The following is a 17,145-nucleotide window of genomic DNA, read 5'->3' as shown; positions in this document are numbered from 1 at the left end:
GTTGAGAGGTCGTGACTCCAAATTTTGACAATTACGAACAATTAAGCAGCAACATTCATTCAACTTAGTAATCCTGGATTCTCGAGTCCAACTTTGAGTCCAACTCTCTAAGTTCAACTTTAAGTGTGGATCCGTAATAACAACTAAACCATCGTCGACGATGGCATTGCATTATGAAACGCGATAAAATGCATTTCCAAGAGACAGCCGGTCTATATACCGCCGCTGCTCTGCTACGACTAACACTATTCGCTTTCTTTCCTGGACTTCCCGATTTGCTGACAGCCCGCGTCGAGATCTCGACTCCCGTAACAAGCTTCAAGCGACGTAAGATGGATTCACTCATTGTTATTTCTCCCCGAAGATACTGGTTCATAAGCTTACCGTCTCTACAGTACAAGAGGGCCTATTCCTCTATAATCATAATGTCTCGCCGTACGATGGCGGCGTCTACCACCAAGCACCACTGCTTCTCCCGCTCTTCTCTCTGCTCCCAGACCCTTCAACGTATCCCATATTCGCATATATCCTCTACATTATAGTCGACCTACTTAGCGCAGATGCGCTTTACAAGATCGCTGAGTCGGGAGAAGCCAGCGCATCGAAACTTTTTACCTCGGCCCGTAAGGAAAGGAGATGGAGTGGTTATATCGTTGCGGCCATGTATGTCATTATACTGCAACTATTAAGTATTATATGAGTCTTGACTAATACGAACTCCGTATAGCTTCCTCTTTAACCCATTCACAATCGCGACATGCATGGGTCGGCCTACCAATGTCTTTACCACATGCGCCATACTACATGCGATTGTAAAAGCAATAGCTGGCAACCCCTTTACCTCTATGCTAGCTCTCTCTTTCGCTACTTACCTCTCCATGTATCCTATCTTACTCCTCCCTCCGTTAATACTCTTGGCATACGACCGGCAGCATGCCTCAAGAAAGACCTCGTCGCTGTTACAATTCGCCGGCATCAATGTAGCAGCTATTAGTCTGTGTCTCTCGGTCCTACTCTTCGGCTCCTATCTCCTGACCGGGTCCTGGGAATTCCTTGCTTCGACCTACGGGATCCAATTGACGCTGACTGACCTAACACCAAACGTTGGACTGTGGTGGTACTTCTTTATTGAGATGTTCGACAGCTTTCGCGCCTTCTTCCTTGGCGTATTCTGGTTGCACCTATCATGTTACGTGGGGGGACTATCGATTCGCATCCGATCGCAACCACTCGCCGTGCTAACTATACTCCTCGGAATATTCGCCATATTCAAGCCATATCCCAATATTGCGGATACGAGTTTATTCCTTGCCATGGTGCCGCTGTTCAGGCATGTATTTCCGCTTCTACGATACAGTTTCTTAGCAGCCTCAACCATACTCTATTCTTCATTCTTAGGCCCTTCCTTCTATTACCTATGGATCTATGCTGGTAGTGGAAACGCAAACTTCTTCTACGCTATTACTCTAGTTTGGAGCCTGGGCCAGAGTCTGCTGGTCAGCGACTTGACATTTGCAGTACTCCGGGATGAGTGGGAGATAGAACGGCCCGAGATGGTTGGGAAAGAAATCCGACAAGTTTAGTAGCCTTGTCGGTGTTGCTAGTCTAATATCGGCGTAGTGTGATTACTAGAAAGATACTCAGTATAGACCATATTCGAGAACCATAAGGGGGACTAGAACTTTAGTATGAATATCATATGAATACAATAAATTTTGTCAGGTATTATATCCATTCACTTTGAACCATACTAATTACAAAATTGCATTTCTACTAACACCAGATGGATAAGCCCTTTAACTCTGGCGTTGTAAATTATGCATTGTTAGAAAGAAGTGTTGCATCAGTTCAACCAAGTAACTACCTGTTACCCTTCAACTATCCTCCGCCTCGAATCTCATTTGCTTTAGCGATTATACCCAAGGTATTCGACATCCATAACTACCTAAGTTAAGTATAGGTAGATCTACAATCTTGAACAGATTTCAAACCGAATAGTAGCCAACGGTTAACAAAGTGAAGGGGGATCATTATCAAAGTAGTTGGTTCCCAGAACAACTCGATTTTGTATTATTCACCTCATCCACTGTATTTCTATATGTATAAGAGAGTAGAGAGGAGAGTAGTAGAAAATTAACTAAAAATAGTTACAATATAATAGTCACTGTCACAAATAAGAGAGAATATGATATTCTTGTGAGCAATGACTCTCATTCAAAGACAAGAAAAATGTTCTAAGACTAACTCGCTAAGCCAAAATTTCTACTTCATCAGTTGACACCTAATACATATAGACTACTTCAAGTCTAGCAATCTAAAGCCACAAACACTGTCCCCTAAGAAGTCTATACTAAGTCGTTATTATGCAATAGCTAGCTTTCTAACTACTTCTCAGTATTTAAGGACACGCACCAAGAGCTTCGTATGATACCGAAGATCAAGCTTAGGTACATATCAGGCATTGCGAATAGGAGCCAACGTCCACGTCTACACGTGATGAGAAGGGACAGATACCACACCAAAGCTTCTAGAATAATAACATGATCTCCCGAGTTATGCAAACACCAAACAAGTGCGTAATCACCAGCAAAAGTACAGTACTTCGCTGCCAGCCAAGATCTTCTAGAAGCCTATTAAGGAATCCGCATCTGCGTCTGACATACCTTAGGTACCTATTTACACAAAAGTACATACCTACCTTCACGCGTCTGTGCATTCTATAAAAATAGGAGTCGTGTAAGAGCGGCGCTTCGATTTAGCGCTCCTACGGAACTTCTCCATCTATCTTACTAAGTTCGCAGTGCGTATAAGAAAATCAGATTCACGAAGACGGGCAAGCAGCAGAGCCTCATCCATCAAGGATTACTCGCGCATAAGAACGACATATGGTTATAACATGAGATGTATGCTTACTTAGGTACCTATGCTATTAGATTTAACATGATGTGGGTTTCGTATAGGAGCAAGCGTAATTTCTTTTAAACGAGAGGGCACAGTTCACCTTAACACATAGAAACAGCCCTTAGCCGTAAATTCTCTCAACCTAGTGGTATCTAATGCCTAAACGCCGAACAAATCCAGGCTAACCTCCAGTCATTACACATGAGTTCACATCATAAGTGTCCCGCAATTGTGTAGTTACGCAAGCATGGTTCACTTCGACTGGTCGTGGAGCTCAAAGTCAGACTCGGCCACGGAATACATATCCCTCCTTGGGGATGCGCCGGGCTCAGAGTCAATGGCGACAGTCACATCCATGTTAGTCCTTCCGTATATGGTATCGCGTCTAGACGGAAAACTCTTGGGCTGTTCTCATATAGGTAACCCGTCTAATATCGAACCTATCTCGCCAAATTGGTGTAGTCCGGCTTTCTTTTCCTTTACTGCTTCGAAACGATGCGTATTGGCACCGAAGGGTGACAACGCGCGAAAGAGCGCCATAAAGCCTAGCGCGGCCACGCTCGTGACAGCTCCCCCGGCGGCGAATATCAGCTGAGTAGGATCTCTCACGTCATCGCTGTCCCGGGTATCGACGCTGTCTTTGTGCCACTTTCGCCAACTGTCCCCGACGCCTGGGATGGCTTCGACTGATCCTTCAGCAAAGCGACCAATCAGACCCAACGCACCCCTCGCCTTGGGCTCCCTCCACGGCAATTCCTGATAGTTTCCATAGGAACGTAGCTCTGTCACGAATACGACTAAGCGACTATAGGATTTTTCTAGCGCATTTTTAAGAATGGGATGCGGCGTTTGCACGCGCATTAACTCGAGGTATCCATAGGCTAAGAAATCGATGGATGACGGCTTGTCATCCCGCAGGAAGAAGCTCTTGTCTCCACGAAGTTCATCTAAGACGGAATAAAAGTCCTCTGCGAAATGCTGGAATCGGATAGCAGCCGTGTGCTCAGGTTGCATAGTTTTACGGGGACCAAGACGATCTCGAAGTCGGAGAAACCCAGTTGACGTTGTTTCAGCTGGACCACCAGATGAGGATTCCTCTGTATCTACTTCAGCCGCGAGGTAGCCAATGCCAAGATGTTCAGCCCTCTCAACAGCAGCGGCACGGACAGCTGGAGGGATAGTCCACGTGAGCGGAAATGGAAGCAGGGATGAATAGGCAGGTCGAGTCATCTCAACCCATGCCCTAGGCGAGACATAAAGCGACATGGCAAGCAGACCAGACCCGCGAGTCGCTAGAAAAGAGGCGCAGGCGAGGGAATCAGCCCTCTGCAGCGGTGTGAGGTCATTGTCAAAATGGAAAATCCCGTGTTTAGCAAGATACGAAACGATATCCGAATATCCAGAAGTCCAACTACCTTTGTGATTCAAGGCGGGGAGGCGGTCTATCAATTGTGTTTGATCAGCTGCCAATCCTCGGTGACTAGACGAAGAGATGTTTGAGGTGGATATCATGAGATTTGTTTAATTAGGGGAGGATCAAGATGGGGCCGTACAATCTGAGCTGACCGCAGCGTCATTGCTGGCGATCAGGGTCCAATCTTGGCGGGGAATGCAGCTACGGAAGCATGTAACGGCGGCTAGACATTCGGGATCGATAGAATCAAGCCCGAATGCTGAACCCCAAACATGAAGTTCAAGGGCCATTTAGGAACTTTTAGGACGTCGGTCGTATCCAAGGCTGAAAAAGAGAGAGCGGCTAGGATTCAGCTTGGGTTGGCAGGTTGGTGGAGAGGAGCCAGTAACAATGCCCAACGCCCAACCATCCAATAGAAAGGGTCGAATAGTGTGATATGAGCTTCAATATGCAGTTGTAGTGACCAAGTGATAATTGATCAAGTAATAAAATAACAAAATAATAATTATAGTTAGTTCGGCTTCGAAAATTACTAAAATCGTAACCGAAGATCCAGTAAACGAAAGCGTCTGGCACGAGAGGCAACCCCCCCAGACCCCGGACTTCGTATATGTGCACGGATTATCGGGTTGCGAACCGTATCTCAAGAACAAACTTGATCTATGAACGTGATATGAAGATTTCGTTATCCCATTAGAGCTGGAACTGCAGTCGATCGTCCCTTATTAATTCCTTAGTTGATTCTAAACCTGTAAAACTCGTGGTGTTGGGAACATTTTTGAAAATCATCCCCCAGATTTGGTTATCGCTCCGTTTCAGGGTCTAGTTGCAGTTGCTGCACGTGTTGATAAGCGCGAAGAATCCCTACAATATTTCATTGACGTCATTATTACAATTCGAACGGCCGAAGACGAACTGCTATCGGCCGGTCATTTCCATTTTCTGTAAGTGCCCGTAGTGTACCACGATACATGTGACGATACATGTACGATGTATCGTACAAGCTCGAGGCTAGACGAGGCTATTCCCGGTAAAATACCCAGCTCTTTCATTTAACTTGACAGAATTTCTAACGCCGTTGTTACTTTAATATTTAAAAGTATCTTTTTTCGCCTCCCCCTGATGATCCAGGGGGTGGCAAAAAGAAGTAGAAGTGGAAGTAGAAGAAAAGAAGAAAAGAAGAACAGATGGAAAAAATGAAAACGAAACATTAATCTTAGAAGTTACACTAACCAGAAGTAGACGCGTTGCCGGACGCGCATTGGTGTGAAGTTTTGAAATAGTAAGTGCAAAGCCGATATACCGCCAATCCACTTACATTAGGTCTTACGAAGAGCCGACGGGAAGAGATCATCGAGTTAGCCTCGTCGCTTGTGTCCGCCTCCCCGAATTACTAAAAAACCTCTGCCTTGATATTAACTTGTGTTTAACTTGGAACAAGTGATAAGATGATAAACACCATACATAGATTGAAACTGTCTATCGGCTCAAGTCAATCCCGTCTGGGCTAGGCTAAGATATGTTAGGGTTAGGTATGTATGTACAAGTACCTTATTCCCCCATCATGACGATCCGTGGGGGGAAAAGGAGAAAAGGAAAGAAAAGCCAACCACGCCTATGAGAGACATGGCATCGGACTATCATTAAGGATTGACCTATTCGTAATGAAAATCACTTGCGTCGACGATTTCTTGCAGGATTGAGTCACGCGGTCTGTTACTGTATGTCTCTAAATTGATAAGTGTTTCTTAATATTGGTTGCTTTAAGTCTTATGTGATTTCTTGGTTGCTTTGCATAACCCTAGGTTAGATGCCTTGGAAACTTGGGTATAAGACACCATTTAAGTATAACTAAGAGAACCATGTAAGCCAAAAATGGGCGGGCTTGTAAAGATTCCGCCCCACTCCGCTCACCCGCCGCGGCGCTGCGTTCCGTCTTCGTGACGGATATGGTGTATCCGTTCCTTGGAGTGCAGCTTGTATATTACCTATTTAGCTACATCATGTAGCTAGCCGCTGGTTCGGGTTTGATATCTGCAGTATACAGAGGCTAAGCTAAGGATTAAGGGATTGATTAGTATTCATTCCTATAATGGATCCCTACTACTTCTATGCAATGCCGCCTAATGCCTAGCATTTACTACTGATATAGCGCTTTTGTTCCACCTGAGGCAACGCAGGGTAGTCGATAGTAGTCTAAATACGTTGTCAATATGTAAGTCTAACGTGCTGCTGACCGCTTTTGGTGGTTAGTAACTTGGAGATGTGATATTGTCACGAGTCATGCGTACATGAAGCTCAATACCCACCCACCTAATAATAATGTAGCCGTCTGAACGGTGTAGTGAATGACGAGCTGGTCTTGACATACTCAAGTCATGTACATACCCGCCACGTTGGTTCACCGAATCATCATAGATACCAAACATAGTAATATGCTTCCATAGTCATACAGCGGTATCTAGCATACGGATGGTCTAACGCTTAGTCTAGCCGGCAATTTGAGCTTCTTGCATCAAGCTCAGATCCCGGAGATCTAAGGAAATGGCATAAACTCAATTTCCTACTGTGGTTATTAAGATGATCAAATCATGGTGACCGTTTTTGAGACAATGATGCAAGGGATAGATATCCGACGGATTGCGAATAGCCCCTCTTCTTCTCCCTAGCGGGCCGCGCGCGTGCCGTAGGTGTCTAGACCCGAATATTTGGTTGGAGTCTTCGCATTTTTAAATCCTAGATGGTGAATCGACTAGCTCTGATTCACCGACTTTGTATGGCCCTTACGTCCCGCCGCCGCGATAGAAAAACAATGACTCGCATCGGTTAGGCATGTCAATGTCAAGTGTGCAAGCGTGTCGGCCCACTTATAGAATTATAAAATTACCCAAAATAGGAAATCAATGCATGAAGTTCATGACCGAAATCATAACCGAAGCCGGGGGGATAAGACTGGATCAAGCACTTTAGAGCAATAATTGGAGAAAATGTAGCTTATTTGAAAATAACTGCCGCGAAGACAGCTTCATTATAATTTGACTAGTCAAAATGCATTGCAAGTATGAGTGAAAATAGTCTTCATATCATTCCAATGGGCCAGATTGCTTCAGCGCAAATCTCCCCGGTATCATTCATGGTAAATTCCGTTCACCAACCCTCCCAAATCCATGCCCGTATCGTGAAAGTCTGCCGTCATTCTCCCGCGAGGGTATCCAACGCACGCGAGGCCATTCTTTGCAGAAGATGCCTCGACGATGCTATCTCTATAAGTACAGTTGACAACATAAACGATGCGAAATACCAAAACACCCCATGATCACTAATATGATCCCGTTATTCCCAATCAGAAATGATTGATATAACTTTCCATCCAATGCGTTACGGCCGATGAAAGGACCGATATTATTAAAAGTTTGTTATGCCCCATGAAAATAGTACAGATCAACCCCCGGGGCGATGTTGAGTGAATGTATAACGGAGTTGATCCCATTGAGCCCAGCTCTGGAGATGTGCGGAGCAGGTGTTACGAGCGGAATGCAGAATTAGGAAGATCGCGATGCGTATTCGATAATATGGTACGTTGGCGGCTTCATGGTGGCATGGATGATTCTGCATTCTGCATTCCGCCGCTCATTAAATGTCGATGCAGGGTTCGTGCATGTGTCCGCGAACGAACGATGTCGTAGCAGTGCCAGGGGTGCGGAAAGCAGGAGCGAATTTTTGAGGCGCGCATAAAAATGCAACGCTCCGCTTGCAATCACTTGCATACCCGAATGCACCTTTGTATGATGAAAGTCGAGAGCTGGAAAAGGGTAGAATGGAAGTGAGCGGAACCCTAAGAATTCCTCCCCGATGGCACATCGTCCAATGACGATTGCCTATGTTATTCTGGTCGCCTCGATTCTATCCTTAACTGTTGCTTCTATCGAGGCTTTCTGTGTCCTCTTCGTCGATATGTGGTTGTCGACGGCCGGCACTTATCGGCGAGTCTGGAGGACTCGAGTGCAAATAATTCACTAATGGGCCCCCAGCTTAGCCACTCTTCGGCAGAGGAGGCAGAGGTCGGCTGGGCGGGGGACCCGGGCAAGGCGGGAGCTGAGAAGGTCGCTGCGAGGACATATCGAATTCGGGGGTCATGCCGGCCATTTTGATATATAGGGGTTGTTTATAAGATAACTTATAAATGAGTTAAGGTAGCTAGTAGCTGAGGCGCAAGCGTCAAAATATGTAAGATGAGCTTTTAGATGTAGTTGTTCAGGTATATAGATATATAGCTGTGTCAGTTATGATCTTGTTGGTCTGTCAGATGAATTCGAGATGGATGAGAGATCTGGGGGAGATGGGAGCAGGCCGCCTTATGTATAATTATCGTCTTCTAGCTAGATGAGAGAGAGATACCTAGCCATTCCAAGGCTTATTGTAATAATTAACTAGTACCATAGTACAACAAGACATTACGAAGTACACCGCCAGACTTCAGGTACATTAGTTAACAAGTATCAAAATCTATTAATCTCGCAGTAAGATTACCCGTGCGGACCAGGTATGGGAGGTACATTTGTCGAGCCATGTTGAACCGTGTCGCAAAGCTTCACGAGCGAGCGACAAAAATAATCCCCCCAATAACCCTGGTCCCTATTAGGGCCACAGTGACGCAGCCCAAAATGGAGACAGGGAATAAGAAGGACTTGGCTAAGTTGGACGGGGGTGGCCTGTAAATACAAGAATACTTAGATGTAGAAGATATGCATGTTATGTATCTCACCCATGGAAGAAAATGAAACAAGCATAAGCCCCTTGACAACCCTGTCAAGTTCAGCATGTGCTACATCTGATCCTTGTCAAGACATTTTGTCCAATGTACTGTACATTCATGGCGCGCATAGAGGTTGATTAATTGCACCTGAAATTGAGCACTGCACTACCTAAAATAGCAGGTTACGCATTACCAGACCGGGACAAGCCTGGTTGATATTATCTTTTTTTTTTTTAGTCTTGCATTATTTATTTTGAATAGTGTTATTTAATTTGTTATGGAGAGACATGATAATTTTTTTTTTCTCTTGAAGCGGTCAATATAATGAAATCGTACTATGTTAAAACTAGTCAAAGCGTCTCCGAGAGCATTCCATTCATTCCATAGATCTAAGGACCTCGGACTAATAACTCTCCACTTCATGGAAGACTCATAGAACATTTGAAGAGATTCCACTTCATTGTCGTGGCTCCACAAACGTCACGAACAATCTTAACAGAATTTTCGCGTTGTGGGATATTACGTTGGGGACAAGATTTCGATCCAAGTCAAAGCTTTTTTTTCTCTGCCAGGGGTGGTGGATCCTCTCATTACGGGCGAACCGTGTACGTATCGAACGACGGCGTTGCGGTGAATAGAGACCATAAAAAATAATCTGTAAAAAATAAAAAATAAGAAAAATGGCGTTCGGTTATATTCGTATTAAACGAGTATTAACTTATCACAGACAACCCACTAAGAATTGAACCGGGCTAAACTGACGGCAGTTCCAAAGTTAAGAGTTAATTGGCATCGTCTTCACGCAAACTGATGTTGTTCGATAACCCTTCGGTGCTACTCGTGTTATGATATTACAATGCTGGATAATATGGGATGTAACATGTAGGTGTATGTAAGTGTTAAGGCCTAGTGCTGCGATGGAGATCGCTTTTTTCTAATTTGATGAATGCCGAGAGCCTGTAACTTGCGACGTCAAGTTGAATCTCGTCATTTATCAGCATGCAAGGAGTGGTCAGCTGGCCTCGAAACCCTGAACGACATCTGACAAAAGCTGGCCTAAAACCCCTGCATTCCAGCCCTAATCCCTCTGGCTCAACTGAATTTATGTGCTAGACTCGTTCGGCTCGTTACAGCTTCTGTCCCCCATTAGGCAATTAATGGAGAAGAAGCAAAAGTCCAGTTTATCATGACAGCAGCCAGCCACCGGCGATCATCCTTAGGGGCGCCGCAAGGTCTAGATGGGGACAGATCTCGGCGATACAAGTCTGACATTTACAAATATTAGAAGCTACTTTTTTTTTTTTTTTTTTTTTTTTTTTTTTATCTTAGCCATGGCGTTCATTCACTTACCTAAATTCCGCACTCAGCATCGTCAAAATTTCTGATTTAGATATGTCGCCGGTCTAATACTACTAGCTCTATCATAGTCCCGGGCAGTCCGGAGTCCGGACGCGTAATAAAAAGTTCAGAGCGCGCCAGTCACCCGCGATCAGATAATAGCTTGTGAATCAGCTTGTGAATCCGAGCTGAATTTCAAGATCGCGATAGCGAGCAAATGAACCGGGGTGTTATCTGGCTTCTCAGCTAATATATACCTACCTATACATACCACAGGTACGCACCCAGGACACCTAAGATCAAGGGTAGTTTTTCGCGAACACAGGGGGTAGTAGGTTATGTAGTTATCGCACGCAACGTTCCTGTACTATAAACTCCCCAATACCAATTGAACTATCACTTTGATGTCATTGATATATAATTCTTCATCACGATCCGCAACGCTATGGATTCATAGTTCGGAGTTAAATCTAGTGGTTTTGCTTTAGCCCCATAGGTAGATTTCGTCCGGCATGTGAAGAAATTTCTTCTCCGAGAACAGAGAGAAGCGGATAGTACGAGCGAGTAGCGCAAACGAAAACACCAATGGACCCCCTGTCAGAGTTCGTCAAAATCCTTCTGCATCTTGCATATGTATGTATACTGGCTATATGATCGTTTGATATACATACATACAGTAAACTTGCGCTTGAAGACGGGGCCGAGATGCTGTCGTGCCCAAGTTAAAGAAGTTTGGGTCAAACCTGAGGGGATGACTCATGATGTGTTGGCTGTGGTTCGTTTTAGACACGGTAATCGGCAGGCCGCTGTTGAGGGGACTCGCTGACCGCCGAGCTACGTCGGGCACTCATCTGTGGATGTTCCGTAGACTAAAATGCTAGGAACGATAACCTTAGGATCATCCATCTGCAGATGGGGTTGCTGGTATTTCGACGCCACCAACTTTTATCCTTGACATCTCACAGGGCTGATGATGGTGATGTACAAGTACCCCATACTCTTTCGTCAATACGTAGTATACGTAATCCCCTGTCGAGTATCATCCGTGAATATTGAACTTTCAGGGTCTTGTATATGTAGAATCTTCGAATGCTACTGCCTTGACAGATTCAAAAATGGAGGCCTGATAATCACAAGTCGATACACGTAGAGCTGCCGATATTCTATCAACGTGATTCTCATGCGACGGGGGAGTATTACAACATGTTACAGTTAACTTGACGCAGTAGTACATACGTGATACAACCCACCCGCCAGGTTTTAATATATGCAACTCAGTAACGATGCCGTCGTTATTGATAATTGCTACATAGCATTATTGTATCTTAAAATAGACATTATTAGAACTAGTGATGCGGGATAAACCCCATTCGTATAGGATAAACATAAGACTTGAATAAGAGATATTCGGCATTCATAACACGAGCTAACAGGACTTTAATGAACGGGCATATATTAAATATGCCGAGGTTATGAACGTTAGAATCCGTGAAGACCCCTAAAGTGGAAAAATCGTCGCTGAGGCTGGGATCTACTAGTTGATACATAGGTAGACTAGAAGCCTCGCTTTTTCGGTGAATAATTTCCCATCCCGATAAATTCCACTTTGTGGTCGGACGAATTCAGCATTCCAAGGTGAGGCGAGTCCGATCCATAAGGGCCGGGGGTTGATTATCAGGGTTAGGGCCTTGATCTTCGAGGCCAAGCTGGCCTTCGTTTGATTAAAGTGGAATCTAATCTACCGAAGTTCTTCTCACCGTCTTCTAGAAGAATTCCACGATCGTCTTGGCATTTCTCCTTTCTTTCGTGACCTCACAGTCCCACGTAGCGGCTTTCACCGGTTCCACCATATCACCCTTCTGAATCTTAGCGTAACCGTTTCACCAATTCTAGACAGAAATTTTGGACATATTAGCTGATTAGACAGCTGAACCAAGATGAAAGTAGGTTAGTTAGTTTTATGTAATACGCGTTCTTCAAGGCATCAAAATTAAATGTGACAAGGATAGTTGGACAGATGCCTTGTTTCTTGGCAGACGATAGACTAGGTTACTCGTTTAAGATATCTCACTAGGTTCCAATACCTTGTTAAATATCTAGTGTAGCTATGTATATAGATAGCATCAGTATAAATGATAAGTCGTCCATAGCTTGCGATAATAGTCATCCGATATATACACATAGGCCCAATCCTTAGCTTACTACGGTACTCGGCAGAGCAGGTAAGGTAAGTTACCGGTGCATTGGGTCTAGCGATATCACTAGGAATTAACAAGCTGGAGTATGTATTCCCATGGGCTAATCACGATTCGGATCCTTCGTTCGTCGGGACGTAAGGTACCTACGGAGGAACCGGCTCGTCGATAACCGGCGATCTCGGAGTAATCCTCGAGACTTCCACCGAATTATATTCTATAGCACATGTATGTATTCGCTGAAGACACGATCTGAGTATCTTTTCCGTTAGGAGGTATAGCTACGAAAATCGCGAAAATCGCAGCAAATTTGTAATATAGCAGTTACATACCAGCCAGATCAGCAAGCGCTCGGATATATCTCACTCATCAACTTCGATTATATACATGGATACCTACACACCTAAATCCTTCGAAACTCCTCCCAACCGTTCTCCAATCGATTAACTAAGCCTATCGGAGCACAAGCTTAGTTACCATAGGTAGGTACAATACCACCACGTGAAATGGGGTATGACAGCCTTATGAAGTGAAGAGGATTTGGGATACCTAGTCTCATGCATGCGTATGTAGGACCTCCAACGTGGTAAGCCACGCCGCGCGGTGGCTCTACGCTTTAGCAAGTATCACCAAGGCTGAGATAGAGGTTTGCCGTCTTCCATGCACCGTAGATGTAGGTGTGTTGCAGACATGCATGCCGATTCTAGCTGCAGATGATTGTTCCTCTTTGGGGGTCTGAGCACAAGCTCTCATCATCAGCGATTCCAGTCTATCGTATCTCCTACTCGCAAATTCCCTAGCGTCGTATCTCCTCAGTTGGTGATACAGTTGCGAGGTCGCTCCAGCATATGCATAGAAACAATCAATGGCTAATACATTTCGTCATTCCAAGGCTCAGCCTATTCTCACCGCTACAATCACAAACACCAAAGGTCACCAGATATTAAGCTGAAGGGAATCAGCTCCTTGGCAGTGACCGTCGGTATTCATAGCCATTGAGAAAACCGTAACGAGATAGGATTTACCATTGCGGATGCTACGGATCTCCAGACGTAAGATCGATATGTATGTAGTTAAGTACATTTATAAACATGTACTTACACATAACCAGCTGAACTACTTGAGTTCGGGTTTACTGATCGGCCAATAGAGGAGTGTTGATCACCCGGCTTTGAAACATCAATAGCTCATCAGATACGTGATTCACTTAGACCTGAGAACAGACCACCATGCAGACATCTTTCCCCCGCGATATCACTCATCTCCCACGTGGGAGACAGGGGGGCTGTGAGATATCTCCCCTGAACATCCATCATTTCCTCGTCCAATAGGTGGTCCGAGCATACGAATAAGTTGCGACGAACGAGGTGGTCTGATCATCGGTCACGATGGGAATCATACAAGTGCATGCTTACCACATATCGTACATACAGACAAGTGAGTAAGCGAGCCTTCTTCGACACGGGAAGTCGATACAACCATGCATTGCCGAACCTACCCTTAAGCGATGCTGGGTATGTATAAAGCTGGCCCGCACATGATGGCATCTTACACTTTAACTGTCGCAAGGAGGCTTAATAATTGTTTGTGCGTGACCCTGGTACATCTGCAACCCCGTCGTCGCCCGCGATGATGTTATTGCTTACCTATAATTGTAATGATCTATAACGGTATTGATAGGTAGTTAGTAATTATCGAATTTATCCATGAAACTACTAGTCTTCTTCCAGAAATGCTCCCGCGTAGCAGATAGAAAGGCATGCGCGTCCCTCAAGCCATTATCCAGGTCTTATGGTTGCCAACTACTACTAGGCTCGAGAAAGGAAAGAAGAGGTAATCCGAGCACACCCTCTTTTCCAATGTCTCGGAGTTGGTGTACCGCGAAACCATTGATCTGCCCATGATATTACCGTATAAGGCCAGGATTGTGGGGGATATGCGAGGTATCGACTTGTCTTAGTGTGGCGTCAACTTCGCTGGGAATTCCAATTCTATCACGTCTGACAGGTACAAGGACTCGAACCACAATCGTTAGCCCTGGCCAGCACGGACCATAAGATCTCTAACTGCTAACGATATTGGCATTAAACAAAGCTCTAAAAACAAAGACCCGTTATACCTTTTTCTCGCACGAAATTACCCATTCCTAGGTAGCTTGGCTATGCGCCAACCCCTTCTGTTCTGGTCACGCGGCCACTAAAACCGACCAAGGACGGATAAGCGGGAGCTTTAGTCCATTAACTCCATCAATTCTATTAACAAGAGTCGGTCTGACAGGTACGAATTAGGTCAACGACGATCGACCCCTCCATAACTAATATGAAGTGGTGGGCAGCACTCTATTATCGCATCAAAGGGAACATAATAGTAGCAGTGGGGGTTGTTTAGCAATAGTGCAACACATACGCAGTCACACATGCGTTACGGAGTAATAATAGTTGTAGCTGCAAGATGCTAAGTGGCTGAACAAGCCACCGTCGTATTTGAAAGTTCAATAACAAATACTATCCGGGTACATGATCGGCGCGGACCCCAAGTCTCGTTATCATACGACACGGAATGTAAGGCCGATGTGGGATCGCACCATGGTCTGTGATGAGGGGAGTAAAGGAAGTAGAGGGGGAATAAGGAGCCCGAAAGGCGAAGCCTGCCGAGGGAATCCGACGCTCTGGGTTGCCAAGCGTCGTGATCTGCAATCTCGCGACACACGTGTCCCTGGCGGCACAGTCCCAATGGTATGTGACTTGGGCTGGGCTGGCTGGGCAGGCTGGACCTGAAAATGCAGCCAGATAAGCTCGATGAGGGGATATCAGCCGTGATGACGGAGAGGGTTCGATATCCTCCCTCGACCAATCCCGTGTCTCGATCTATCCCCGATCCTCCAATAACAGGCTCTCCCAAGGAACATCTCTCCCGCGCTACCCACACTTATGTGTGTCACATCAGTCAGGGCAGAGGGGCAAAGATGATGATAGTTGTAAGACTATGTAGAAGAGGGTGGGTAAAAGACGGTACGGCACGGCACCGTTGAGACTGATGTGGTGATACCTCCACTTTCCCTCCACTTTCTTCCTCTCTTCCCTTACCTACTCATATCCATACACGCGGAGTATATCCTTCTGGGGATTGAGCAACTTAGCTAGTGAAACACCGACGGAGCCGAAGTTCCCTTAGATAAATTTCTCTATCGTCAGCTGACGAACACCACCTCGTAGCATCGGTGTTATTAGACCCTGTCCTGCTAATGCAAACCCTGGCTGCAATATCCGATAGCTGGGTCATAATAAATGAGAAAAATATGTCGTCAGAAAAGAAAAGAAAAAAGATAAAAAATCCCCGTAATTCCCGAGGAATCCCTAACTCAGCGGACTTGATCCTAGTAACAACTGGGCGAGAAAGGAAAAAGAAAATAATTATGTACTGTACTTACAGATATCTTACGTAGCAGTGCAGACAGGCTGAGTAGAACCCAGGGGGTTTGCCGCACACAAACGAAGAAGGCTGACGAATCAGTTGCTTTAACCTATTTGAATGTACCTACCGACATACATACAAACACACTGGTGCTAATCCAGCCCAACTCAACCCGTAAGCATCTAAACGCCACGCCCAGACTACCTAACCTAACCTTGCTTACAACATTGCAAGTGGAATGCGCATAAACAATATGGCTTACGCGCGTTTGTTCTATAGTCTCCTCTGAACGGGGATAATGGAGTAACGGAGAACCGAGCATATTAACGCGCGCAACCAGGTACAATCTTCACCAAGCTGTTGTTTGCTGACTCCGTTTACACCTACTAACTCAGAGTAGAAGAGCGCTTACGGGGGGTGGGGGTGACTCAGAAATATCTCCAGTAGCCGCCTTCCGTATGCACTCCGCCGCAACCGGGATACGCGTATCCGATTTACGGGAGCCTAGGACCAGGTCCGTCCGGGGTTCTGGGGCTGCGGCGAGGGATTCGTTTGGCGCTGGGTACGAACGATGCGATGGCAGCACCCCCCCTCTCTTTCCCTCCCCTCCCCTCCCCAACCTAGGTAGAGATCCCGCAAATAGATAAAGGTAACCCTCTCACGAGTATCTCCTAGCCTGTGTTCTCCGGACAAACACGGAAACCTGAGGCACGAGACAAACATCGGCCGCCGAGACGGCCGGACTGCGGGGATATCGTGGAGACCGGATGGAGCTGTAGGCCGTAAAGGCGACCGCCCTGTTTGCTGCCTACCTCCATATATACCTATCTACCTAACTCTACCTCATGTAGGTACGTAGTAGGTATTTGCTAACCACGTCGCAATTTGGGCGTTCATATGCGTACATACCCAGCGCTAGATTGAGAAGCTTAAAATAGTTGTTCGTAAATCGATACGTCGCATACATAGTCCTGCATACTGTGGTTTCTGCATTAAGAGGTTGAGAAATAACTGCATTTTGGAAAGGCTTGATTCGGCGCATATATTATTGACACTCCTCATGTACAATATTGTTCGTTAAAGCTACCTAGTTATAAAAATCAAATCATGATTTGTATTAACCACCT

The 17,145-nt window shown here is 45.4% G+C and overlaps 2 protein-coding genes across 2 annotated transcripts; one reads left to right on the top strand and one right to left on the bottom strand.

Moving 5' to 3' along the window:
* Window positions 1-188: 188 nt before the first annotated feature.
* Window positions 189-1,583, top strand: GL218_06209 (Phosphatidylinositol glycan anchor biosynthesis class U protein; the record flags this gene model as incomplete). The annotated part of the gene is made up of 3 exons (XM_033582912.1): window positions 189-327; window positions 396-663; window positions 728-1,583. The coding sequence occupies 3 exons, from the start codon at window positions 189-191 to the stop codon at window positions 1,581-1,583; spliced, it is 1,263 nt and encodes a 420-aa protein (XP_033433878.1).
* Window positions 1,584-3,312: 1,729 nt separating this feature from the next.
* GL218_06208 (uncharacterized protein) lies at window positions 3,313-4,605 on the bottom strand (the record flags this gene model as incomplete). The annotated part of the gene is made up of 2 exons (XM_033582911.1): window positions 3,313-4,343; window positions 4,455-4,605. 2 exons carry the CDS (start codon window positions 4,603-4,605, stop codon window positions 3,313-3,315), a joined length of 1,182 nt encoding a protein of 393 aa, XP_033433877.1.
* Between the last annotated feature and the right edge of the window lie 12,540 nt (window positions 4,606-17,145).

This window comes from Daldinia childiae, assembly GCF_008694065.1.
Source record: "Daldinia childiae strain JS-1345 chromosome Unknown Scaffold6, whole genome shotgun sequence".
NCBI lineage: Eukaryota > Fungi > Ascomycota > Sordariomycetes > Xylariales > Hypoxylaceae > Daldinia > Daldinia childiae.
The sequence above is the reverse complement of the archived record's forward strand: the minus strand, read 5'-3'. Positions and strand labels throughout refer to the sequence as shown.